We start from the raw sequence: 26,010 nt of genomic DNA, 5'->3' as shown, positions 1-26,010 counted from the left end.
AGAGGGCTCCTGGAAGAAGGAAGGGCAGCTTTGTGGAAGAATCTAGGGTCTCCAAGAGCCCACGGGTTGGGAAGGACTCCAGGCTTAAGGGAACCGTTCCTCTTCAACTAGCTTTGTTAACTGGCTAGCAGTCTGGGTGGGGAGCTTGTTCCCCACTGGCAGGGCTCTGGGCACCGTCTCCCATGGTTACTGTCTTCCTTCCCCCAGAGCCCCTTCACTATTCCTCCCACCCCCGAGAAAGTTCCTGCCTCCCAGGCCATGGGAAGCCTTGCACATAGGAAACCCCCCTGGTGCCCCTATCTGGCCCTTCTTTCAACTTAGAAACAATTTGTGCTGCACATATACTCATGAAAGCCTCTGGAAGATTCTGTTTATGCTTATAAAAAGCAAGTATGCCTTTGAAGGGTTCACTTTAACATAGGACCACATTTACAACAAAACAGCCCCTCTTTGGGGGAATACAGAGAGATCTTGCATTTCTTGAGTGTCCACTCTGGCCAAGCCCCTCACACACACCATCTCGTGTAACCTCAGATCACCCCCAAGGGCTGGCTGCTAAAGCCCGCACTTCCCACATGAGGACGCCGAGGCTCAGAGAGACCTGCCCGTGGGTGAGTGCTGGAGTATGTTCTCACACAGAAAGCCTTAGGAGACATTCAAAGGCTCAGCTGCAGTCCAGAACCCGAGGCTTAAGGAGGAAGCGCTGGGCTGGGCAAGCACGGCAGGAGACTGCCCTTTCTCAAAGTAAGTGCATGTTTAAGTACTAGAAGCTTGTTCAGGAAGTGAGGAAGGAGCCAGAATAGAGGTATTCAGAATATTTTTTTCCCAAAATAGCAGAGGAAAAAAAAAAAAAAAAAAAAAAAGCTTGGTCCTGGAAGATTTAAATGGGCTAATGGCAAGGGTAGTGCTTGGGCGGACTGAGGAAACGCCTTTGAAAACCAGGCTGCTCTGACGTCAGGGACAGCCGGGGACAGTACAGATAGATGCACTGAGGATACGGCTAGAGATCAAGCCTATCCCAGGTGCCCAGCGCTTCGTGGGCTCTTAGCAGTTTTCTTTGATTTATATAACATCTGAGGCTTATTTTTAAAGAGCAAATGCAAAGATCTCCATTTTGTTGTTTTGACATACATATTGTAATTCATCAAAAGAAATGCTGGTCACACAGTAAAGGGATGCAACCCAGTCTTCCTCTCTGGCTTTGTTTTCCCAATAGTCAAAGAGAAATGAGCTGTGGAGGCAAGTCTGTGCCATTGAAGTACCACAAGTTTCCAGGGGAGGGGACAGTGGAGCAAAAACCTTGCCTGCTCTGGCGAATATTCTCTAAAACCTCACACCCTTCCGGGTTCTGGCAAGTTGGTCTGCAAAGTGGGACTTCCTTCACAAGCTCTTCCTGATACTTCTATATTCTCATACCTTCTCCCCTCCACCACCTCTAAGCTGTGGCCTGGGTTCCCTGCCCAACACAGGCTCCTACTCTGTCCTCACAGCCGGGGGTCAACCGGGAAGTATTGAGCCTCTGGCAGACTCAGCTCTGGTGCCATGTGTGGCTTTCTGGGGACTGGACTCCTCAGCCCTTAGGGAACCATGAGTGGCTCTGGCCCCAGAAGGAAGAGCTGATGGAAGTGGGAGAGGAGGTGAGAGAGGGACTAAGGAGGGATGGAGGGGCGAGGTGTGAGGATGAGGTGGGACTTCGGGTCTGAAGCAAAATCAAAACACAGGATGCCCGGTTAAATTAGAATTTCAGATAAACAGTGATTACTTGTTTAGTGTAAGTATATCCTAAATATTGCATGGGCCATATTGAATGTAACACTTGGGACACACTTATACTAAAAATGCATCTATTGTTTATCTGAAATTCCAATATAACTGGGCATCCTATATTTTATCTGACAGCCATAGTCCAAGTCTCCCGACCCTCCATTCCACACCTCACACACACCTGCCACCAGGCACACTTCCTGGAAGCTGTGTCTTCATTCTGTTACTCTCCGCTCAAGGACCTCACACCATCTTCCACTGCCTGCTAATACCGCATGAAACACCCTCACCTGAATGGTCACAACCCCTCCCAGCACGGACCCGCCCTCACACATGGTCTTCCCTGAACCCTCCTTCCTCCCCAAGCTGCCAGCTTCCCCCGCTCACTGTCTGGGGACTCTCCTCATCCCAGACCCGCCCCCTGTCCATCCTCTTCTCCCTGCCTGGAACTCCCTCCCCGTCCATTACTGACATCCACCTGCCCTTCTCTTTACTCCATTACTTGGTGCCTTGCAGATCTCACTGCTGTTGAGTAGGTGTGATTTTCATCTAAGCTCAGACCTGAGGCTTCCTGAGGGCAGGGGCCATTTTCCTCTTCCTGACTCCTCAACATTGTGACTCTTGTGGCCTGAGAGGAGTGGAGGGGGAAAGACAGTTCATTGGATGGCAGGAGGGGAGCAAAGAGCAGGGTAGACAGAGAAGGGGCGTGAGGGCAGGACAGAAAGGTGGACAGAAGGAGCCAAGAAGAAGCAAGGTAGGGGCCTCAGGTGGGATCATGAGACCCCTTCCCCAAGGATCATGTTCAGCTGTCACCCAGGGGCCACTCGGACGGTGAGAGAGGAGCTGCTGGGAGGATGGGTGTTGGTGTGCTCTGCTTGCTGCCAGCTCCGCCCCTGCCCAAGTGGCCCCTCCCCCTTCTTGGTTGTAGGAACTGGGACTTGTAGCAGGGAGAACTTATCTATGGACAGGAGCCAGGAGCTGGGGAGCTGGGGAGCTGGGGAGCTGGGATGGGGTGGGCAGGGAAAGCCAAGAAGCCGAAAGTAGAAGAAAGAAGAAGGGTGAGAGATGGTGGCTGGAGGCTGGGCCACAGGGAGCTTGGTGGGACGAGGTTGTGTGAAGGAGCAGGTGAGAGCAGCTGGACACCGGTCAATTGGTGCGAGCACCACCCTGTCCTAGGTGAAGCTAGTTGGTTTGTTATCTTTACCCACCAAAGCATTTACTTTGGTTAGTCGCCCGATCCACAAACACTTTCGAGGAGATGACATTACCGAAAGGGAGGAACATCTGCATCAGCTCAGCGTCCCCAAACTCCTGGGGCAGATGGTAGATGAACAGGTTACAGCCCTCGGGCCCTGCGGTGAGGGGAGGGGGTGGGGCGGGGGAGGAGGGATGGCGGGGTGGGGGAAGAGAGAGACAGAGGAGAGGTGAGCGAGTTAGGCAGCGGCAGCAGGGAGGGGTGGGGGCGAGGTTAGGAAGGGGGGGTCTCATCCAAGATCCAAGAAGAGTGGGGGCTCCTGAGTCCACGGTCTGAGCTCTGGTCTCTGCTCTGCCCTTGGGCAAATCCCTGAACCTCTCTGTGCCTTTCTCACCTCTTCTGCAAAATGGATCTATAACAGGGTGCCTGCCTGGCAACTCTAGGGTTCCAAGGGTGGAGGTGATGAGGAAAGGGGGTGAACACAAGGTCTGGCCAGCAGCAGAAATCAGGTGCTGCAGAGGGGCAGAGGTAGAGAGACTGGGAGGACCTGCTGGGCCTCCCTCCTGCCCAGGAGGGGAGGGTAGAGGGACCTGCTCTGGCCAGCCATGCCCGTGATGCAGATGCAGGCAGTTGAGAAGCTTCACTTTGCCTCCTGCACCCGTGGGGTGGCAGCTTAGCCTCCTCCCTGGCCTGAGCCACTGCTTCCCACCTGGTTCCCAGCGGCCCTACCTCGCCCTGCCCCAGACTCAGACTTAGTCCTGGTCTTGAAGGCTGAACTTGAGATCTATCCTGCCCCCTCCAGCAGTCTGGGTGCCCAGAAGGGGCTTCACAGAAAGGCTCCATGATTAGCCAGGGTGCCCATGAGCCTCATTACATGAAAGTCTCCCCATTTCATTACAACAATCACAGCCCTGCAACTTCTATATTTGTCATCTCCATTTCACAGATGAAAAAACTGAGGCCCAGAGAGGTTAAGTCACCTGCCAAAAGTCACACAGCCAGTTGGGGGTGGAGCCAGGGTATAGACCCAGGTCATCTGCCTCCACGGTCTGTGCTTTCCTCTCTCTCTCTGCCTAGCTGTCATGAATTTCAATGCCACAGAAACTGGACACATTTCAGGCCTTTGGATTTACGAAGTTTTCAGATAGGTAAAGATTTACACTTTTTTAAAAAAATGACCCAAATGTTCAATTTTAAGTCTTTGAAATGGAAATCTCTGCAAGATACTTCATCTATTTCCTGCCATCTTAAACGTAGTATGTCACATATGATTTAACCTTTTGAAGTGTGGTCATTTCAATGGTTTCCAACCCATGCAGGACGTGCAAGGGAAAGCACTTCCCTTGTCAGAGCCGTGTAAGAGCTGAGGTTCTGACCAGAGGCTGGTGGAAAGGGAGCTCGAAGGGGAAGGCGGTAAGGCACCGCTGTGGGCTGATATGTGGCTTTCACAGCCAGAACCACCTGTCATGGTTCTGTTCTGGAGCAAAGAGCTCGCTTTGGAGTCTTAGTTTCCTCTCCCCTTCCACCAGAGAGTCCTCTGACCACCAAAGCAGGCCCCTGAGCCTCAGACCTCCCCAGTCCTTGGTCCTGCTGCCCCCGGACTGCTGTCTCTCAGGCAAACTGCCAGCTAGCGGCGCATTCCGAACCGAACCGGCGCAAGCATGCTCTGTTACCCACTTCCAGGGTCCTCGGTGCTGGATCCCCCAAGCTCTGGTGACCCTCTCCTAGACGCCCCCTCTAACCACACATGTTGGCTGGTTCATGCTCTGTGAATGTGTCCCTTGATGGTCCCCAGCTAGATGTGAGTCCCCTTGGGGCAGGAACGAGCTTGAAGGCCTCATCTAAGCCACATTTCCTCTAGAGCCCCTCCCCCCACTCTCACCCCCTCCCCAGATCCTCCCCACCCTCTCCCTTCCAATGCTCCCTGAGTTCATACTCCATACTCTGCTCTCTGAGACTCTTTCTCCTTTATGTCTGGGAGGTCTTCTCTTCAGTCAGACTGGGTGCCCTCTAGGGGCAAGGGCATTTGCCCTCTTCGGTCCTCCTGTCCACCCCAACCCCCACCCCAACACCCCAGCACGTGCCTTCTCTCCTCCTCCCTCCGCATTCTCTAGGGCTCCCTTCTCCACTCTAACTCACACTGACAACTGCCTGAAACTTGGGGGCCACACGCCAAGTTCAAGTTCTGCAGGCTGCTTTACGTGGGTGTTATGTCTGCGGTCCTTAAAGAGACAAGGAGCCTCAAGGGCAAGGCCAGTAGATCGAGTGCCAGCAGCAGGGCGTGTGGCTGAGCCCCACCAGTCCCCTGCCCCTCAACCCTCAACAGGGAGCCTGCACATGTCTGCTGCGGCTGCCCCCGGGCCCTCGCCGTTCTCTGTCACAGATTATAGAGCATCCGGATGGCATAACAAGCAGGACTTTGGAGATCAATCTGGCCCAACCCACCCAGCCTTCTGAAAAACAGTGAAATTGAGCTCCAGAGACAGAAAGTGGCTACCCCTGACCGCACAGCAGCCCCAGTAGAGCCAGGGATGGAGCCAACCCGAGGGAACCTTGGACTGTCTGTGGGGCGGACAGCCTCTGGGGGTTCAGGCATCTGCTGGTGTTCGGGCTCAGCTCAAAGGCAGGAGCTGGAGGGAAGGTCCTCCCAGCAGCCAGTGTCCTGCTACTTTAATGGCATCACACAGGAGGAAGTGACCATCATGTGAAGAGGCCATGGCTAGAGGAACACAGCCCTCTTTGTCGTCCATGCCTCGTGCAGTACTGGACACCGCTGTGGCTCCTCCCACCGCCAGGCTCCTCCCATCTTTGCAACACCCACGCCTCTGCTCCTGTGTTCCCCTGCCTGGAACGCCTCTCCATCTCTGTGTGTGGAAGCCCTCATCCTCCAGGGCCTCCCAAAGCCTTCCCTCCGGCACCATGAGCTCCCCCTCCTAGGCAGCGTGGCTTTGTGGGTGTCTCGGTTCCTGTCTCACCCCCCCACCGTGCCCCGCTCCCCAGGGACACTCATCCTATGCACCAAATTCAGGGGGAATGGGGACAATAGTGGGAGGTCCCTCAGCCAGAGGGAAGGCTGCAGTGGCGACTGACCACATATGGTCCGGTCTAGGGAACAGGATGCGATGGTGGGGGACCGAAGCTGCTCCGATAGAGAGAAGGTATGAGAAGGAGTTCAGAGGTAGAAGGATGGGATGGTGCCCAGTGTGTGTGTGGGGGGGCAAGGCAGGGAGCAAATGAAGGGCCTGAGTTTAAGGCCAGTCGCCGGGCCTGTCATGTGTGTTGGTCAGAGCAACACTGACTTGCAGCCGTGTGTGTGTGTGTGTGTGTGTGTGTGTGTAGCAGACCAGAGAAATGCAAGATGCTGACTGTGGGGGGAGGGGGTGTCAGCCTGAGGGGCAGTGCCTGTGGGCACAGCTGTCTGTTCTGGGTCTGGCACAGGCAACACTGGGCCTGCTGGACTCCTTCCCTTGCGGCTCGAATCTGACTGCCGTGGCGCTGGAAAGCTTGGACTGGGTGGGAGGGGAGGACAGGGCAGGGCAGGCTCCAAGACCATAACCCAGCGAGGGCACCCTCTGGTAGAGGCAAGGCTGGTGGAAAGCCCCTCACTCCACCTCACTCGTGGTGAGCCCAGGTGTCACTCAGGCATGGGCGGGGCACGGGAGCGGCGGCCCTACTATGCAGGAAAACAAGGCTGAGAAGAGAGGGGTCACCTGAGGCAGACCAGATGAGTTTGCTCCCAAGCCCAGGCTCTGAGCTGTTCAGGCTCTAGGGCCTGTTCGGGGCCTGCCTGCCCAAAGGGGATTGAACCAGCAAACCCCAGTGTCCTTCCCACAGCTCCGGGACGGTCAGCAAGGGTGCTGTGCCAGCCGTTCGGAGACCAGTGGAACTCCCTCGCCTTGTGGGCTACTAGGGCAGATGTGATGGCCTCGCTGGCAGAGTGACCCTTTTCATGGGGGTGGGGAGGACAGGACCTTGTTAGTGTTCCTGCCCCAGCAAACTGAGCTCTTGCTGGCCTGTGGAATCCCCAAGGCAGGCTTGCTTATCCAGCCCCTAAAGGTCTCTAAGCTCTGGAATGGAAGGACACTGGGGTCTTACGAGTCTCAGCTTCCTTGGACCCACTGGCCTTGTCCTCCCCACCCTGCTCACACCAGGGCCTCTGGGTGAGGCTTTGCAGAACCTCTTTTTCCACTAGGTCTGCACTGGGGTACCCCACCCCCTCCTGGCCTGTGGACTCCCACCCTGGGAGCTCTACCTGGCTGTCACGGTTACCCAGAAGGTACCATTTCTGTCCCTGAGTAACTGGTCTCCTCACTCCACCCCCCGATGCCCCATCATGAGCACCCCTACTTCTCCCCTTCCTCTCCACTGGGGAGGGGAAATTCTTGGACCCCAAGTTATCCAGGGCCCCACCTTCCTAACCCCCCTCCACTGATGGGTTTGCAGAGCTGCCCACGAGAAGCCCACCTCTGCGCTTGGACTGAAGAGTGCCACATCTCACGATCCTGCCATCTCCCTTCCTCTCAACACAACGCACAAACCCGGCCATCTTTCCAACAAAACCGCCAGCCCAGGCGCGGGGAGAGCAGCCTCTCTGGGAAGAGCAAGGGGCAGGGGGGGATCCGGGGGCCCGGCTCGCAGACTCACCTTCTCTCTGCTGCTGGGGGATCATCGGAGGAGGCTGAGGAAAGGCCTGGCTTATCTGACCATAGGCAGCAGGGTAGGCGGCAGCTGGAGGGCCAAAGAGAAGAGGCAAGAGCAAGACACGATGACAGTGACACAGAGAGAGACAGGGCGGGAGGCAGGGAGAAAGAGACATTTCAGTGCTGGGCAGTAAAGCAGACCGGCCACAAAGTGCATTTCGGCTCAGCCCCTTTCGCTCAGAGAAGGACAGGAGGAGCCCCCGGTGGAGACCAGAAGCACGTGCGGGTTTGTGTGTGTGTGTGGGGGGGGCTCTCTACAGGGTCTGGTCCCCACTCCATCCGTCTGCTTGGCCCAGGGGGTGGGCTCTCTACAGGGTCTGGTCCCCACTCCATCCGTCTGCTTGGCCCAGGCTGCCTCTTGTCACCCTCCTCCTTTCTGCCTCTGGCTGCCTACCCTCCCTTGTTCCCTGTCATCCTTGCTCCACCAACACTTGTTACCTGTGTATTGGGGGGAGACAGAAGGTTGACACTGCTTCCCTTCCAGGGTCTCTCCTTCCCTCAACCCCAGTCATCTAGGCTTCCGGGGCCAGCGGCTGTGGAATGGGGGAGCCAGCAGCCCAGCTCTGGCCTCACCCCCAGTGCTGCTGTGTGGCTTGGTGCCCCTGGACGAGCTGGCCTGGCAGCCCAGTGGGGAAGGGAATGCTGGCCTCAAAAGCTGAGTAACTGGTAACTGCACAGCAAGGTCAACGCTTCGGCCTGGCTCACCAACTTGTCTGCATTTCTGACCACCCATAGCGCAAGGGCACCATGGGATACTCTGCCTACATGCAAGGGGTGAGCGGAGAGACAGCTGGGGGTGGGGTCTCTGGGAGCACAGGCCTCCCTCCTTCCACAGCAGCTTCCGCCCACCACCTCCCTCTCCCACACAGGGCGGGGCCCAGGCCTGGGGTGGGGCGGGCACTGGCCAGGCAGGAGTGGGGAGACGAACACAGCCGGGGAGAGCCACGGGGACGCGCGGGTACTAACGACCTGCGTACTGCTGCACTCCGGCGTAGGCCTGCTGCAGGGGGTCCGCGGCGGTGGGGCTCTGCGCTGCAGGGAAGCCGGGGGCAGAGGTCAGTGACGCCCACTCGAGCCAGCCCCTCCCCCGCTGCGCCCACGGAGATGACACTGGCGGCACTGTCCTTCCCCACCACTGTGGAGTCAGCCCTGGGCAGGTCATCTGACAGCCACGCTGCGTGCCGGGGCCCCACTGGGGTCCCGCCTTCCACAGTCCGGGGCCCTGGGCAGGGTAGAAGTTGCCCACCTTGGGGGACGCAGGCTGCAGCTGTCCTGGGTTCGCATGAGATGAAGGCTTCATGCAGAAGGCTGGGAAGGGCTAGGAATGAGAAGCCAGGGGAGGCTGGACCATGAGGGGCTTAGTGGGAACACACGAGTGACCGGGCCCCAGAAAAGGGCTGTGGGAAAGTGGGAGAGGGGGCGGGAGGCTGTCAGAGGGGTAGTTTCACCCTCACCATCCCCAAGAAAAGTCAGGGGCAGAACCCAACTGGGTGAAAGAAAGGGCACAGGAGGCCTCACCCTACCGCTCTATCCTCCTGGGCCTCCCGTGCCTGACCAAACAGAGGACCCTCTCCGCTATTCTTAGGGAGTTTGCATAAGGAATGGAGGCTTCCCATTCCCAGGCCACGGCTAAGACCCCCCTCAGCAGGACTGGCCATGGTCCCCTCAGGTTAGGCGAGGAGGGGCACCCGCAGAAACGGAAGAACTGGCAGACCAAGGACCTCCCTCCAGCCCGAGTTTGTGACTTGGACGTCTGCTGCCCCGTGCGCGACGAGGCCCCACATGCTGATACTCTGGCAAGCAGCTGGGGGCAGCTGGACTGGGAGAGGCAGGGCTCCCTGCTCTCGCCTCTGCTGTGCCTTCAGAAGCTGCGGGCAATGCATGGGCAACACGTGGTGGGCGCTGCCCTCGGTGGCCACAGCAAGTGGGAGTGGGAGTGGGCTGGCCTTGGAGGCTCAGGGAAGTGGATGGGGACAGATCTAGCCACAGTATGTGTAGGGCAAACTGGATAATGTAAGGAGGCAGAACCATTTGGGCTTATCTGCCTCGGGACCTAGGCCAGCCGCGCTAACCGGCAGTGCCAGACTCAGGGGCCTGTAGACCAGAAAGAATCCCCAAACTTCCCTTCTGAGCTCTTGTTTCCACCTGGGCCTCGGGGAAACCAAGGGAATTCCTGGGGCAGAGGTCCTTAAACACAGAGCAGACTGCAGCGGGGAGGTGGGCCAGGCACTGCTCAGCGGGGTAGCTGGGGATGGCTAAGGACGCAAGCCCTCCTGACCTGCCCTATCCCTCTCCCTCGTTCCCCCGCGGTGGAGACGGGAGCCAGGAGCTCCCAGTGCTGGGGCGATGATGGTGGTGGTGGTGTCCTCTCCTTGTTCCTGCTGTTCCCTCTCCCTGACCCCTCTGCCAGCCTCGGCTCTCTGGAGGGAAACCCACATCCAGCTTGTCCTCTTGGTCTCCCCAGTGGCTCAACCACATAGTGCCTTTATGCAAATTAGAAAAAGGTCTCTATTTCTGGGCACACTGGTGCCCTGTGTAAAATAAAACTTGCACAACTTATATGACAGCTACCCTCACATCACACACACACACACACACACACACACACACACACAGTGCCAGGATCATAGCAAGTGCTCAGTAAATATTGTGATATAAGGGGCTAGAATGTGGAGAAAAGCATTTCTGAGACCCCTCTCTACTTCTCTGCTTAATGACCTCATTAGTAACTGCCAAAGAATGAACATTTTGAAGGATCTCGCTCATTACAGCGGCTCCAAACTCTGCATTTAAAGATGGTAAATTAATTTTTTTAATGTACTACTTTTCTCCTTTCCTTCCCTCCATCCCTCCCTCCTGCTCTGGCAGGGAATTGTTTATGGGACGTGGCAGATTGTTACAAATGGGGGAGAGAAGCATTTCCAAATTCCATGAGGGAAATAGCTCACAGATGCTGGTGGGGGTGGGGAAAGAACAGGTTTGTCAAAACCCAGAACTCCAGATGGGCTTGCGGCAAGGCGGAGGGAGGGAATGAAACCACCCAGATGTGCTGGGGACTGCATCTCCCAGCTCAGGAGCCTGAGGCAGGAGCCCAGGACCTGAGAGAGGTGGGCTCTCTCCCACCTGCGCTTCGCTAAGCCCCTGCCCTGCCTCCTTGCCAGCCGGAGCCTTCATCCTGATACAACACTCCAGGTCCTCTGGGCCCTGCAGCTCCCACTCGAGGCTTCTCTGGCCTCTTCCCTCTGCACTGAGTGGTGAGTTGAGAAGCAAGCACTGGATATGACCAAGGACAACTCCAAGTTCAAAGTCAGGACATTCTCCTCCATTTTTCTCTAGCACAGTAACCTTGTACCCTGCTGCTACCATAACTTTTCTATTCTCTGGATATCTGGTCCTCAGTCCAGACACTGAAATCACTCTCTCTAGGCCTCTGTGGTTTTACAAAGCCACACAGTGGACTTGGATCAGCAACCAGAGTGGGAAGCAATACTGTGCCCCTCCCCACACACACACTCATACTGCTGATCCACCCCAGTCTGACGTCCTCTGCCCTAGCTGGGTCACCCTGCTCGCCACCCCTGACCCCTGCCACGCAGCCCCCTCCTCCCTCCGGGCCTCCAGGACAGCCACTCCGCAGGACGTGCCCTTGCTCATCCTCCCTGATGGTTCAAGTCCACTCTGAGCCTCCTGTCGGGGCAGCTCCTTTGGGTTTCTTCAGTCCACAGGAGTCTCCCTTCACTCAAATCCTTTGGCACCTCACACTGGAGAACATTCACTCTTGGTCAGACGCCATTCTGCTTATTGTTTCAACATTCTGTTGATGTATATTCTGTTCCTAACTGGACTTAGACCTCCCAGGAGACAGGCCCACATCCCTCCCTCCTTCTGGGCACAGAACTGGGCACGTACTTGTATGTATAGGGACTCGGTAACCTTGTCATCTGCCCTCTAGCAAGGAGGGACAGCACTCTTCACATCTCTGATACGATGCCCCTTGCTAGTCTACTCTAGGGCTGTGGGCCAGCTCTCCTGCTCTGTCCATCCTCAAGACTAGAGACAGGAGCTGCTTCAAGTCAACTGGACAGTAGTCCCACTAAGGGAGAACTGTTAAGTTTGAGAGGAATAAAGTTAATCCAAGAACTGTCTCCTGGATCTTCCATGTGGCAGATTTCATGAAGGGAGGGACCTGGAGCTGTCCGAGGTTCTGATCCTCTGTTGAAGTGCTGACGCGGTTTTCTGTGCACCAAAAACCTGAACGGGTATGTACTCGCCAGAATGTCAATCTATATATCCCCGGTTCCTTCCCAAGAGTACTTTCCTTCTTTACACTAAATATAATTATTCCTTTATCTTCTATCCCCCTGCTTTTTATAGGTCAAATTCACTCTCAATTAATTTACAGTTCCTAGCCTCTTTTCCTGCTTGTACAATGACATCTACTCTCTTTTCTTCCCTGAAGGAGCCCCAGGAATACAGTTCCTTCTCACCTATCAGACTGACACCTCCCCAAGGATGGGAATCTGGTCTCTCCCACTAGAGATTCTCCGAGGGAAGGCAGGAGGCTGTTCTCCATGATCACATCTGGGGCTCCACCAAGGAATGGACGGAGAGCAGCAGCCACACACTCCCCGTTACGCCAGCAGGAGCAGGGACAGAATGAATGAGAGGTGTGCTGCGCGGGCAAGGCAGGGCTGCTAGATGCGCTTACCTGGGTAGGGGTGGATGCCATTGGCAAACACAGCTTCCGCGGCAGGCTGCCCGTTGGCCTGTGGGGGGAGGCCAGTGAAGCCGTTCACCCCAATGGGGGACGGGATGCTAGGCACGGCTGGTGCAGTGATGCCCGGAGGGGTGCTGCCACCTGGTTTCAGAGGTGGAGGAGGGTGGACGAGGAGGGGAGGCAAGCAGAACAAAGGTGAGGAAAGCAACTCCTAGAGCTCCAGCTCCTGGTCCCAAGGGCCTGGGCATAGACTTGGAACTCACACACCAACTCAGTCCTATCTGTGAATCATGCCTTGGATTCTCTCCTTGCAAGGACTGGTTCCACTCATCTCAGTTGTATCCATCCTTCAAGGTAAAGTTCATCCTTCAAGGTAGAGTCCAGATCCCACCTACCTCATGAAGACTTCTCTGACCACTGACCACTCAACCTTAGAACTGTAGCACATAGACTATTTTCAGTGCCCTTGACTTTGATCACATTTGGTCTTCCTTTAGTCATTAGTCATTTTCAGTGGTTATTGCTCATCCTAGCTAAGTCAGGATGGGCTAGTCCTTGTTTAGCCACCAAGGGCTTCGAAGTTGCTGGCTCTGCCTTCTTGTCTGGATCACTGAGGGGCTGATCTGCCTTCCCAGGAGGGAGTTTTGCTTCTCAGGTTAAGGAGGTCTTAATTCTAAAAAGTTCACAGCAGTGAGGGACAGAGTCCAGACTCAGCCCTGTTCACACATAGTAGACACCTTGCCCTCCTCCAGTGAAGATAATAATAATGGTGCTCATAGTGTGTGGGGGGGTAAAGTTGGTATCAAATGACTAGATGCTGTGCCCTCTCTATGCCAGGTGCATGGATCTTAAGGTGTGGCTGGCATGGTAATTGTGCTGAGGCCTCAAAGCTGGAAAGGGCCTTCCTCTTCATGTAGGGAGCACGGTTTCTCTGTGGAAGAGGACCTGAGGCTAGCCTGAGCTTGAGCTGGCCCCTAAGTTGGGGATCAGAACTGTGGGGGAGTGCTTCAGTTGGGCCTAGAGATCGCACAGCCTTCCATGGGTATTATCTGGGAAAGGACCAGCTCCTGGGTATGAGGAGGGCTGCTGCTCACCTGGGTGCAGAGGGTCAAGGAAGCTTGGTGACTGAAAGCCTCAGCTCTTGGGCCAGCCCTTGGGACTAAACAAGGTTTTCTCACCTTTGACCCTATTGACATTTGTGGTCAGATAGTGCCTTGTTGTGGGAGCTGTCCTGCGCATTGTTGGATGTTTAGCAGCAGCCCTGGACTGTACCTACTAGATTAGAGTACCACCCTCTCCCCAAGTTGTGAAACCAAAAAGGTCTCAGGACACTGCCAGATATCCTGAGGTGGGGGCATGAAATCATTATCCCAATTGAGAATCACTGAACTAGATAATAACCAAAATCCAATTAAAAACACACTTTGTGAGCAGGGCAATTTCCAAACCCCTCTGTCCTTTAACAATTCTGTGGTTCTCTCTTGCTTTTTGTACAGTTCTTTTGGGAAAAGCCAGTGAGTCTATGTTGGGTTAAAGGGAAGTATAAACACTGGCTCCTTCTATGCTTGGGTCAGGGACCAAACAAGGCCACATAATGGGCAGGGGTCTTCTCCCCTCAGACCTGAAAGGAGGATGTGTTCACATCACTTTCTTTCCAAAACAACTTGAGTGAAATTCCCACCACCCTGAAATCATACCATGGACTTCATGGGGCCCACATCCCATCTTCACTGGGGTCCCCAGGAATTAGAACATTTCTGAGACAAACTGCCAGAGAATGAGGCCAGCTTAGCCCCAGATACCATGTGCTATGTGCTGTAGAATGGTCCATTGTAGCCGAAATTGGCCAAACAAAAGGTCCGGATTTGGGTTCAGCTGCTCTCCTGCGAGGCAGCGCCCTGTGTTGGTAGGCTGCCGGCTCACCTGAGGTTGGGGTCATGGGTGCGGCTGCCAAGCCGTTCATGTTGAGGGCTGCCATCTGCTGCATCTGGGCAGCGGCGAAGGCAGCCATGGGGTTCAGGTAGCCACCCTGCGCGACCGATGCCATCAGAGCCGCTTGCTGCTGCATCAGCTGGGGCAGAGGGAGTGGAAAAAATATCATGCGCTTCCAGGGGGGCAGCCCTCCCAACAGGGGTCAGCTCCTGGACACAGCCCCTGGGCTCTGAACTCCAGCGGGCTCAGACACAGCTACCCACCCCACCCCACCCCACCCCATCCCTAGAGAACCCTGGAGTCTCCCTCATTCCTACCCTAGTTCTCAAAGGATATTAGAAACCACTCCTAAGAAGTAACCATCCAAAAGTAATGGTAGAATCCTGGGGAACTCTAAAGTTGTTGTAAGGGGGGTGGACTGGCCCCATGGGTGTTATTTACCCCTGTGAAGGCCTGTCATTCATGGAGATGTGACATCCAAAGCTCTAAGGACATGTTGGATGAGCCTGTGTAGAATTAACTTAGCATGGATTTCTATCAAAAAGTTCTCACAAAGGTGAGTGAGGACCGGGGAGTTGTTAAAACTGTCCAGATTTGAACACCGCTGCAGGAGTGTGGAGGTGAGCTTGCGTTTTTAGAACCAGAACCCTGGGCTATCTCAGTGCCACCCATGTGGGGGTGTATCTGCAAGTCTGGGAGGCAGCTTAGGGCAGATGCTGGTAGAGAAGGCTCCAAGACAGAAGAAAGAAGTTGGTGGGCCAGGGGCCTGGGGGGACTTTAGCAAACGTACTGATGTGAAAGGCTTTTGGGAACCTCACAGGACCTCTGCCAGGAGTGGCCAGAGGGCTGAGCCACCCTTCCATGAATTGGGGCAGAGGTGAGATGGTGACAGCCAAACACCTGAACCTCTCCCCCACTTTCCAGTTGGTGCTTCCTAGAATTTGACCAGCACGAGAGCATTCAGGGTAACCCACCTTGCTGCCCTGCCTAGGAGCCTTCTCTCCAGCTCCTCCCATTAAGAACCAGGACAGCAAACCACCTCCTTTAGGGAGCAACCCTGGATTGAACCACACTTCTCTCAACTCCCTCTGGCCTCTACTCCTCAGGTTCATTCTGACCACTCATCACTCTCTAGGGCTGGAGCAGTCAGTCTTTCATAGGTCAGGAACAAGGCTCTCCTCAGCAAAGCTAGGTGTCCCTGCTTGTGGGCTCTGAGCAGAGTTAGCTGGAGAAGGCTGCCCACACTCCCACCCCCGCCTGCGCCCCCACTTACTGCCTGTGCGTAGGCGCCGTAGGCCCCAAACGGGATGGCCATGGGGTTGAACATGCCCATCTGGCCAGCCATCTGCTGCATTCGCCGCATCGTGCGCTCCTTGTCAGTGTCGGCGAACTTGACCACCAGACTGGATGAGGCTCCCTGCAGCCGGGACTGCGCGTGAGGCCCACCTGCCCTACCTGCCTCTGCTTCCAGCTGTCCAGCTGTCCGTGCCCCTGACCGAGGACCTCCCTCTCCTCTCCGCGAGGCACGACTGGGGGCTGGGGGTCGGGGGGTGGACAGGCACCGGTGCCTGCCCAGGGGTCTGGAGTCCTAACTCGACTGCGGGCATTCTACCTAGGAGACTGTGAGCCAGGTCCTTACATCTCTGGGCTTCCGTGTTCTTGTCTGAGAGATGAGGATGGTGGTAATGCCCCCCTTTCTCATGGGGAGGCAGTGAGTGATGCACATGTTTCACAGTAAGGACAGAGCAAGGGTGGGCTGGGGCCCTGCAGGTGCTCTGGGCTGGGCGGGGGTGTGGTCCCGCGCTGTCCGCCTCCAGCCCCACCCAGGGGTGGCTGCACTCACCAGCCCCACCCAGGGGCGGCTGCACTCACCGGCCCCACCCAGGGGCGGCTGCACTCACCGGCCCCACCCAGGGGTGGCTGCACTCACCGGCATGGTCTGGCTGCCGTGCAGCGCGTTGATGGCGGCTTGCGCCTCGGCGTGGGAGGAGTACTTCACAAAGGCACACCCTGGAGGGACAGGAGAGGCTGAGCCAGGGCCCGAGGGCCCAGAGGAAGCCTAAAGAACACGAAGGCCGAGGTGGAGCACAAAGGGGCCCAGGGGACAGCGCATCGAAGAAGAAAGCAGAATGGTGAGATATAAAGGCCGAGAGAAGAAGAGAGACACTGAGAACCGCAGAGACAGAGAAGACCTCGTGCCACCGCCTCCTCCCTTCGAGGCATACTTCTTCCCTCGTTTGCCAGTCGGGGCCAGCTCCAGGAGGCACTGAACGCGGCCACCAAGCAGTCTGAGGGTGGAGTCCCGCCCGTTCCGCACCCTCCCTCGCGGTGCAGGCCGCTCACCCTTGCTGTTGCCGTCGGGTCCGCGCAGGATGGTGCACTCTTCGATGTTGCCGAAGGCTTCGAAGAGGCGGCGCACGTCGTCCTCAGACTGCTGTTTGTTGAGCATGCCCACGAAGAGTTTTCTATCTTCTAGAACAAAATTAGGAGATGCTTACCCGGGCCGCGGGACTGGCGGCGCGGGGGCAGGTGGCGTGGGGAGGGGGGGCGCAGCAGGGCACGGCAGGAGGAGAAGGGGTTCCGGAGGAGGGAAAGGCTAGGCAGAAGCGGGGGCGGGGCCTCAGGCCTGGAGGGTGTAGGTGGGGAGCAGGGAGAGGGCGGGGTTCGGGTGGGGCACAGCTAGAGGGGTGGGGACAACTGGGTGAGGAGGTGAGGGGGAGAGGGAGGGAATAGCAAAGGGGGAGGTAAAGCAGGAGGCCTTGGGTAAAGCAGGCTCTGGATTGCAGCGACTCTGCCCCCTCCTGCCGCACAATGAGGGAGCAAAGCCATTGGTCTGGCCACTCACCTAGGGCACATGGGTCATTCATGCAGCCCTGCTATTCCTTCTTCCCTCTTTTTAGACATATACTTCCCATATCTTCATCCACCTTCCCTTACAGATGCCAAAATTAACTCGCAACAAGCAAGTCTGCCACAGGGCCTTTGCATATGCTATTCCCTCTGCCCGGAGCACCCTCCACATCACAGCCTGATTCCTTCTCTTCTTCTAGGTCTCAGTTTAAATACTGCTTCCTCCTCAAGTTCCTTCCTTTCACCTTTATGCACCATCTCAGCCCCTCACTCTCATGGCCTGAATTTCAAAGGACAATTATTTATTGCTTTGCCTGTGTAGCTGGTTTCTGTCTAGCTCCCTCCTCCCCAGCCTAGGCTCCCCTGGGAAGAGACCAGACCTCTATTGGAACAGCAGTACCTGGCACATAGTAGGCCTTGGGACAGAGTTATAAAATGAGTGAATGCTCTATGCCAGTGGTTTTTAACATTTTACATTTGGGAACTGGTGACCTAGCCAGCTGGAAATGGAAACATGGAACAAATAGAGTTTTATTGTGCATAACGGTGCAACATAGTACAAGCTGGTGCTTGATTTCCAAATTCAAAATGTATGATGCATTGATTACTACATAAGTTTGTCCAAATGCTTTTTGTCTATTGCACATGAGTTATACATGCTCTTCACGTTGCAAAAGGTTGTTTAAACAAGTCTACAAGTTCCAAAGATGTATAAGACAACCTCAATAGTATTTTCATCGATGATACAGGCTGACAAATGGCAATTACCCTGAGCATAAGAAAATTCGACTAAGATCATTGTTTCTAAATCTTATATAACATCAGGGTAGTTAACTCTTTCATGGCCTGGCACAAAATTTCTGGTGGCATGGACTAGCGGTCGAAAAGAGTGCTTTATGCCATTCCCAGGGACACATCTTCTATCTCAGTGGTCCCCAACCCCCGGGCCGCAGATTGGTACCGGTCCGTGGGCCATTTGGTACCGGTCCACAGAGAAAGAATAAATAACTTACATTATTTCCATTTTATTTATATTTAAGTCTGAACGATATTTTATTTTTAAAAAATGTCCAGATTTGGCCCTGGCCAGTTGGCTCAGTGGTAGAGCATCAGCCTGGCATGCAGGAGTCCCGGGTTCGATTCCCGGCCAGGGCACACAGGAGAAGCGCCCAACTGCTTCTCCACCCCTCCCCCTCTCTTTCCTCTCTGTCTCTCTCTTCCCCTCCCGCAGCCAAAGCTCCACTGGAGCAAAGTTTGCCCGGGCGCTGAGGATGGCTCTGTAGCCTCTGCCTCAGGCACTAGAATGGCTCTGATTGTGACAGAGCAACGCCCCAGATGGGCAGAGCATCGCTCCCTGGTGGGCATGCTGGGTGGATCCCGGTCTGTCTGACTGCCTCCCGTTTCCAGCTTCAGAAAAATACAAAAAAAAAAAAAAAAAAGACCAGATTTCCTCTGTTGCATCCGTCTAAGATTCACTCTTGAAGCTTGTCTCGGTCACATGATACATTTATCCGTCTCACCCTAAAGGCCGGTCCGTGAAAATATTTTCTGACATTAAACTGGTTTGTGGCCCAAAAAAGGTTGAGGACCACTGTTCTACCTCACATGTTTTTGCTTCACTGGCCTGGGCCTTATTTGTTCATGTTGCAGAATTCAGCCCTGGGCACTTTTGGAAAGCATGTTCCTGAAGACAGAGCTCATCAGTGGCACCCCCACACCTGTGTTGAATGCCAAGCAGTCTGTTGACACAACTCGGCACTCAGCTATATGCTTAGGCTGACAGAGATCCCATTGGGTCGTGTAGATCTGTACCAAGTGGGACTTCAAAAAGATTTCCCATCCATGAGCTTTTATTCCAAGTGACTTCACATCTCCCATTGAGAGGTGGGGGCCTATGTTCCCTTCCCTTGAATTTGGGTGGGGCTTGTGACTGCTTTAACCAATCATGAATAGCAGAAGTGATGCCACCTGACTTCCAGGGCTAGGACATTAAAGGGATCAGCTTCCACTCAGTTCTCTTTTTGGGGGGATGCTTGCCCTGTAGACACCAGACACCATGCTGTGAAGAACACCCACATGGCCCATACCGTGCGTGCATGCAGAAAGGAACCCACGCCCCCAGCTGACAGCCACCAGACATGGAAGTGAATGAGTCCTCAGATGACTCCAGTGCCCAGCCTTTGAGCCTTCCAGCTGAGGTCCAAACATGCTGGAGCTGAGATAGGCCTTCCATGCTGTGCCCTATCTGAATTACTGACCCAGAGAATCCCTGAGCATAATAAACAGTTGTACTATACCCCTCACTTTGGGGCTAAATAGTTATATAGCTATAGTTGCTGGAACAGGGACCCCATGGTGACAGCACTCAGCAGGCACTCATTAGATGTTTGTTGACTGTTGAACAACTGGCACACACAGCCAAGACTGCATGCAGAAAAGCACACTCCCTAAAGCTTTAATCTTTCATGTGCGCATGGTTTTTTCTGAAGGCAGGGACACTCCAGGACCATGTCCCTCTGTATTCAGGGCTGTCGGCACCTCCTGCCCCAGAGAGTTCCCCTGGACCACACCATGAGGAGAGTTCACATAGAGCTGAGGGGCTATCCTGGTGTTTGGAGCAAAGCACCCCTTCTCAAGTGTTGGGCAGATAAAATATATTATGCTCACTTTGTTAAAGATGGTGCTGCCCACGTGGAAGCCCGTCGCCCAGGTGATGGTATTAGTTGCCCTTCTTGCTTGGGATGGGCATGATTATGTTAATATGTGTTGGGGGAGGGCTTTCGCACCTAAAGGTTTTAAAGGGAAGAGAGCTCACATTGTTCCAGGGGAAGAGTGATTATGCTCTAGGAGGAGCCCATGCTGGAGGAGAGCAGAGAAAGGCCACGTGGAGGAGGCCAGGAGAGGCAGCCAAGATGGCAGAGTGCTGAAGGAGAAGCCAGTTTGTGCAGAGAGAAGGTGGGGAGCAGAGGTGAATAAGGCTAGTGAGCTAGAAACCTTTGATTCTAGGAAACTCGGATAAGTCAGTAGCTTTGTGAGCACTGAATGAGCGGGTTTTGGAGCCCAGTGTGTGTTTTTACTTGCCCACCGGGTGCAAGCTAGGATTAAAGGTGATGGCCCACCAGTTCTTGGCTCTGTTGTTTCATTACCATCTGTCCAAATCCAATGCGAACCTGCACTGGCCAGGCAGCTCTGATGGTGGCCACGGCTATTGGCTTTACAATAAGCCACCCCAGAGTCCTCCTCTTTGGAAAGCCCTTAGACCCTGCTCTGCTGTCATCCCTCAGCCCAGAGCACTCAGCTCAGGGCAAGTTTTCAATGATAAGGCGGCCCTGGGTTTCAACTCCTTCCATACCCTGTGAGGCATCATTGCCAGTTCCTGTGACCAGTCCTGGGTCAGGGCACACTAGCCTGGACCTCCCCCACTGGTGGGTTTCAGCCCAAGCTCCGTGCCTGTCGGCCAGACCCTGCCGCTGGCCCCAGCCTGGGCTGCTAGACCGGCTCCTCGGGCTTCGGCAGGGCTGGGCACCACACCGCTTGTCCTATCTCTAGGGCCGAGTCACTCCAGACCCTGCCACTGGCCCCAGCCTGGGCTGCTGGGCCGGGCTCCTCGGGCTTCGGCAGGGCTGGGCACCACACCGCTTGTCCTATCTCTAGGGCCGAGTCACTCCAGACTCTGGGCTGGAGAACCAAGAGAAAGGGAGAGAAACAGTGGACATAGTGGATGCTGAGGAGGGATGGCAGGAGATAGGGTTAGGAGCAGAGAGGGAGGGAAATGGTGAAGACAGATGGAGTGAAAAGAATCAGAACGAGACAAAGAGCAGAGAGCAGCAGCAGCAGAAGAAGACGGAGACCGAGGAGGGGAGGTGGGAGGGCTTACGTTTAACTTCCAGAGCAACAACACTTTACAGGAAGTGAACTGGGAGTTTTTAAGCCTTCAGTGGAGTCACTGAAACTCCTCTCCAGGCCCAAACACAGCACCCCCACCCCGCCCCCACTTCCAGCGCCTTTTAAAGGCTCCGAATTAATGGGATTTCTGGAAAGACAAAGAAGTGAAAACCGCCCCCTGCTAATACCAGGCCCTCCGGGTTAAAAATCCTTCTCCCTGGGAAGGAAAGAGGAAGGGATGGGCAGGCTCCTCTTCAGCTCGAGCCTGATTTAAATGCTGGGACCGCAGCTCCTGCCTTCATTCCCGATGTCTGAATATATTCCTTTATTATCATTATGACAGCTTTCTGATTGCATTAAAATTCATCCACACGTGCCTTCCTATCCAGCCATTTCCCTTTTGCCAGTTGATTTTTTTCTAATTCCTTCTTCGCCTCCCCTGAAATCTCTCTTGACTGTGCAGTTCTAGGCCTGAGTCTTCCTTCTTGAGGGGCCAGGCTTCCCCTCTTACTGTCTGGCTGGATCTCCCCAGGGCAACTACAACTAACTTTCCCTTCTGCAAGGCTACTAGAAACCAAAGAAGCCTGGCTCCAGACTCGCTTCCTCCAGGGGTCCTGGATGACCACACCCAATGCAAAGGTTGGTTTGTTTCTAGAATCTTCAAACGCGTTGATTTTGCACCCTCTTCCTTTCCAGTGGGCATGTGTCATGGGCCAGTGATTCTAAGCCTCATGTTTCAGACCAGGGGCTGGAAGGACTCTGAGTCGAAGGGTGGACCTCCCCCTCCTGGCCCAGGCCCCCTGGCTCAGACCCCAGTAACCCTGTGGTTCAGCTGCACAGCGGCCCTACCTCGATTTTAGGTCTGTAAAACTGAAATGACCGGGCCCCCTCCTGTGGTGGACGCATGGCTTCCAGGAGATAATGCCTTCCTACTCCTTTAAATGTGATTGCCCATGTCTGAGGGGCTGAGAAAACACCTGGGGTGCTGAGGAGCAGGAGTGTGAAGCCCCTCTAGGGTGGGGCCACAGAAGTAGGCACTAGTCCCCGCCCTGCCTGAACCCCGAGAGGGTGCCTCAGCTGTCTGTGCCCAGATGTTCTGCCACCACTCTGGGGTCAGTCTATACTCTGGTCTACGCTCACCCTACCCCTCACCCTCAACCCTGCCCACTAGGCAGATGTGGATCGTGGAAGCCACCTGGGGTGCTTAATAAATAATAAGGGATGAAATAAATACCCAGTTCTGTCTGGTGAAAGTGTTTATGGAAACCTCAGGAGGGACTGGACCAGAGCACCTGCCATCCCTCCTGGGTCTATGCTCTGGTCGTGCCTTCAGCATTTATTGAGCACTTACTGTGTACCTGGAACTTGGCTGAATAGAATCTGAGATGATTTTTAGAAGCCGTTATGGGTTTCCTACTTTGGGGGGTGGAGAGTTACTCTTTCAGTGGGTGTGTAAGCGGGTCACAGTTCTTAGATCCCTGGAGACTCCAGTCTTTGGCCTGAGAGCCTCTGCCTGGGAGTCCCCCACCCCCTTCCCATGAGAGAGGACAGCCAAGCCTGGTTGTCACATGCAATACCTCTGGACCCCAGGCCCAAGGGGGCCAGTGTGGGACGGAACATGGGTACACACTGAAGGCTTCCGAGAGGAAGTGGACTGGAGCTATAATGTCCAAGGGACAGGTGTAGGAGGCCCACACAGAATTAGAACATTTTGAAAGATAAAAGGGTCCCCTTTTGGCTGCTCTTTTCAGCTGCCCCCAAGTAGCTTCTGCTTGGGGCAGAGCTTGCAAGAGGGAGTCCTGTGGAAGGTTGTCTTTACTTTTCCATCTGCCTCTTGACTGCTCTGTGTCCCACCAACATTCACATATCCTATTCGTCTGGCCTCTGGTCTCTTCTTTTCCCAGAACCTCAGTAGAACTCTGAGCTTTGGTTTTTCATCCTATAGAAAGCAATGGGTGTCACTTCCTGGGAAGCCATAGGTGCTTATGACAAGGCAGGGGATCTACTCCCGCTGAGGATAGAGATTCCTGCGCTCACTCACTCAGGCTGTCGGGGCGGGACGCAGCTCTGACCAGAAGGATTTGCATTTTAAAAGGAGAGCCTGGAAAACAGAGAAGCAAGGCACCACAGCAGTTTGGGATAGGCCCGGAGGAAATTCCAGGCTGCTGCTTCGTTGCCTCCCCCTCATGGAGGCGGGGAGCATCTTGCTGGACCCCTGAGGCAGGAAGAGGCAGGTCAAAACAGCACTTTGACTTGCCAAATGCCAGCGCCTTGGCACTAATGCTGAGATTCCAGTTTAATTTCCAAAATTTGATTCGCTCATTACCATCGACATTAGACAATATTTCCTGCTTAAGGATAGACGGCTGCTGGGGCACTGTGGACGAGTGCTCAGATGGTTAATGCCTTTTATTGCCACAATAGACTTTTACTGTTCTCTCCCCTCCAGCTGCTGAGGGAGGGTTTGTGGGGGGACCTGAGCGAGGGAGAACCCGAAGGCCAGTGACCAGGATGGGGAATCAATGGCTTTGAGGGCTGCGGCTTCTCTCCTGCTCTTCGGCTGTTGGCCCCTGGGGTGGGCAGAATGGGGCCACAGCCCAGAGCCTCAGCTGCCCCAGGCACCCCTGCCTCTCAGCTGCCAGCAGAGTCTGAACGCTCTTAGGGGACTTCCAGGGCACCGCCTAGACCCGCAGACCATCTGCTGTCCCTGGAGATGGCCTCGATGTCTCAGGGCACACAGGCAATGAGTTTGACTGGGGAGGACCTGTTCCTGCTCCCCGACTTCACCGTGGTCGGAGAGAACCTTTAGTCGAAGGGGATGAGAGGCACAGAGACTCCACAGGAGGAGTTGGGGGTGGGGAGGTTAGGGGGAGAGAAACATCTTCCAAAGAGTAACTGCAGCTGTCAAATCCTAGTTGGTTGTACAACCTTAGGTAAGTCAGGTACCTCTGGGCCTCCATTTATTTATCTGTAAAATGGGGAAATAACCCCACACTCCTCTTAGGGCTTTTGGGGATTAAACGAGTTGAAGCATGTGAGGTTTCTGAACCTATTGTGCTGGTTACAGATATTCCCACTGCTCACCCATAAGGGCGCCAGCTGGTAGATGGGGGACGCCTGCCCCAGCTGTGTGGAGAGGACACCAAGGGACATTGAGCTGAATAAAGTCACACCTTTCCTAGGCCAGCTTCAGAAGCCAGGCTTCCCTTTGCAACCCCCTGACCAAAAGGCAGCGTTTCGGGGACCACTGAGAAGTTCCCCAGCTTCCTCCAGGAGGTCTTCGGGGATTACTCCAAAGCAAGAGGCATTTCCTTCGAGGTCACTGAGCTCCACTAAGTGCCATTTCCACGAATTCTCCTGATCTAGACACATCAAGCACCCATGGCTCCTAAGGGTCCAGTGGGGATCAAAGTGATCATCTGAATCTAAATCTGGGCCATTTTCCGGGCTGCTAACCCTCCCACCCCTGGAGTCTGGAGGCCTCCTCTGCCTCCTCCATCCCTGCCTCACTCTCCAAGTGGGCAACACACAGTCTCAGCCCTGCCTTTCAAGTAGGGGAGCAGTGGACAGGCCAGGGGTCCACAGCCCCCTTCTTGTGTCTGGGGACCCGGCAGCGGCTCATGCTCCAGCTGGTTTGAGCAGTTTCCGGTGTTGTCATCCACACCAGGTGAAGGGCCTAGATTCAGATCTCTGCGTGGCCCTGTGACGGGCCAGCTCCCCTCCTGGGAGCCGTTCCTTTCAGCGGGGGACATGGCTTACAGGCTAGGCCTAGGAGAGTTCTCAGAGCGAAACGAACCAGTTAGTAGAGAAGTGACGCTCCCACTTTGTCCCCCAGCACACACTGCCTTGGAGCCAGGGCCCAGGGGGCGGAGCCTCCTCTGGAGGATAAAAGCCTTCCTGCCTGGGAAGAAGGCTGAGGGAGACATCAAACCAGATCAAAGGCTGCTGGGGACAGGGAGGCAGGTGGGGGCTGAGACGGGGCTCCCCCTCCACCACAGATGCAAATGAGGACCCTCAGATGCTCTGGCTCCCAGGGGCAGCAGTGCCAGGCCTTGATCTGCAGAGCTCTCTCCAGACAGTCTCTGTTTGAAGTTGGGGGTGGGAGGAGGCAGGAGACTAGAGAACACATCTAGGCCCCTAGTGAGACCAGATGTGATTTTCCCACACTTGCATTCTTTCAACCATCTCTGCCTTCCAAATGCTTTCGAGCTCAGGCCACGAAAGTCACGCTTCACTGTCTCCTGATACCCACCTGGGCCCTGCTCTTTGCTCTCCACCCAGCAGCCAGAAGGTCAGTTATATCCAAGGCAGATCTTGTCTCTCTCCTGCTCAAAACTCACAGTGGCTCCCATCTCATTGAGAACAAGCCCAAGTCTTCCAATGACCTGTACGGTGCTACATAGGCGCCCCACACCCTATTTCTCCCCTGATCCTTCCATTCCTCTGCTCTAGGCACATGGGTCTCCCTCGGTCTCAGTCACCCTGCTATCTCAGGAACACTCCATGCACACCCCTACCCCAGGGCATTGGGACTTGCTGTGCCTCCTCCTGTCTTAGATATCTACAGGAATCATCAGAAAGTAGGAAACACATGTCCTGGAGATGTGTGGCTGTCAACTACAGTGTTGACCGAGAGCCTGGAACGATGAGCTTTGTGTGCATGGGGGAAGGGAGTTTAAAGGTTTGAGCTGGGTCCTAAAGAATGAAGGGCATGGCTTGCTGTGTGGAACAGGCAAAGGAAAGGCATCCCAGGTCAGAGAGCAGCATGTGCAAAAGCAGGCAGTGTGAAAGGGCATGTTGAATAAGGGGGTCTCTCTCTCTCTCTCTCTCTCTCTCTCTCTCACACACACACACACACACACACATCTTTCCTCTTCTTGTTCTCCTACCCACCGTACTCCAAACATTTCCCTCAAGGCCCAAGGCCTCTGGCCACTGGAAACTGGATCTGGACTCAGACCCTGGGT

At 55.0% G+C, this 26,010-nt stretch overlaps 1 protein-coding gene across 29 annotated transcripts in view; it reads right to left on the bottom strand.

The window, feature by feature from the left end:
* The window catches only part of CELF4 (CUGBP Elav-like family member 4), a 303,332-nt gene that overhangs the window by 12,821 nt on the left and 264,501 nt on the right, over window positions 1-26,010 (bottom strand). For 6 of the 29 annotated variants that reach the window (XM_066246215.1, XM_066246188.1, XM_066246192.1 and 3 more), the window contains exons 4-11: window positions 16,652-16,780; window positions 16,239-16,318; window positions 15,582-15,725; window positions 14,300-14,447; window positions 12,368-12,517; window positions 8,626-8,691; window positions 7,604-7,687; window positions 3,033-3,116 (exon numbers count right to left, since the gene is read on the bottom strand). In XM_066246215.1, coding sequence (XP_066102312.1) covers window positions 3,033-3,116; window positions 7,604-7,687; window positions 8,626-8,691; window positions 12,368-12,517; window positions 14,300-14,447; window positions 15,582-15,725; window positions 16,239-16,318; window positions 16,652-16,780 — 885 coding nt within the window. The remainder of the gene's footprint in view (window positions 1-3,032; window positions 3,117-7,603; window positions 7,688-8,625; window positions 8,692-12,367; window positions 12,518-14,299; window positions 14,448-15,581; window positions 15,726-16,238; window positions 16,319-16,651; window positions 16,781-26,010) is intronic. The other 23 variants (XM_066246216.1, XM_066246217.1, XM_066246189.1 and 20 more) reach the window with 8 other exon arrangements.

The sequence above is a fragment of the Saccopteryx bilineata genome, chromosome 11 (assembly GCF_036850765.1).
Source record: "Saccopteryx bilineata isolate mSacBil1 chromosome 11, mSacBil1_pri_phased_curated, whole genome shotgun sequence".
Lineage (NCBI taxonomy): Eukaryota > Metazoa > Chordata > Mammalia > Chiroptera > Emballonuridae > Saccopteryx > Saccopteryx bilineata.
Note: the sequence above shows the minus strand (reverse complement) of the source record. Positions and strands in the feature narration are given on the sequence as shown.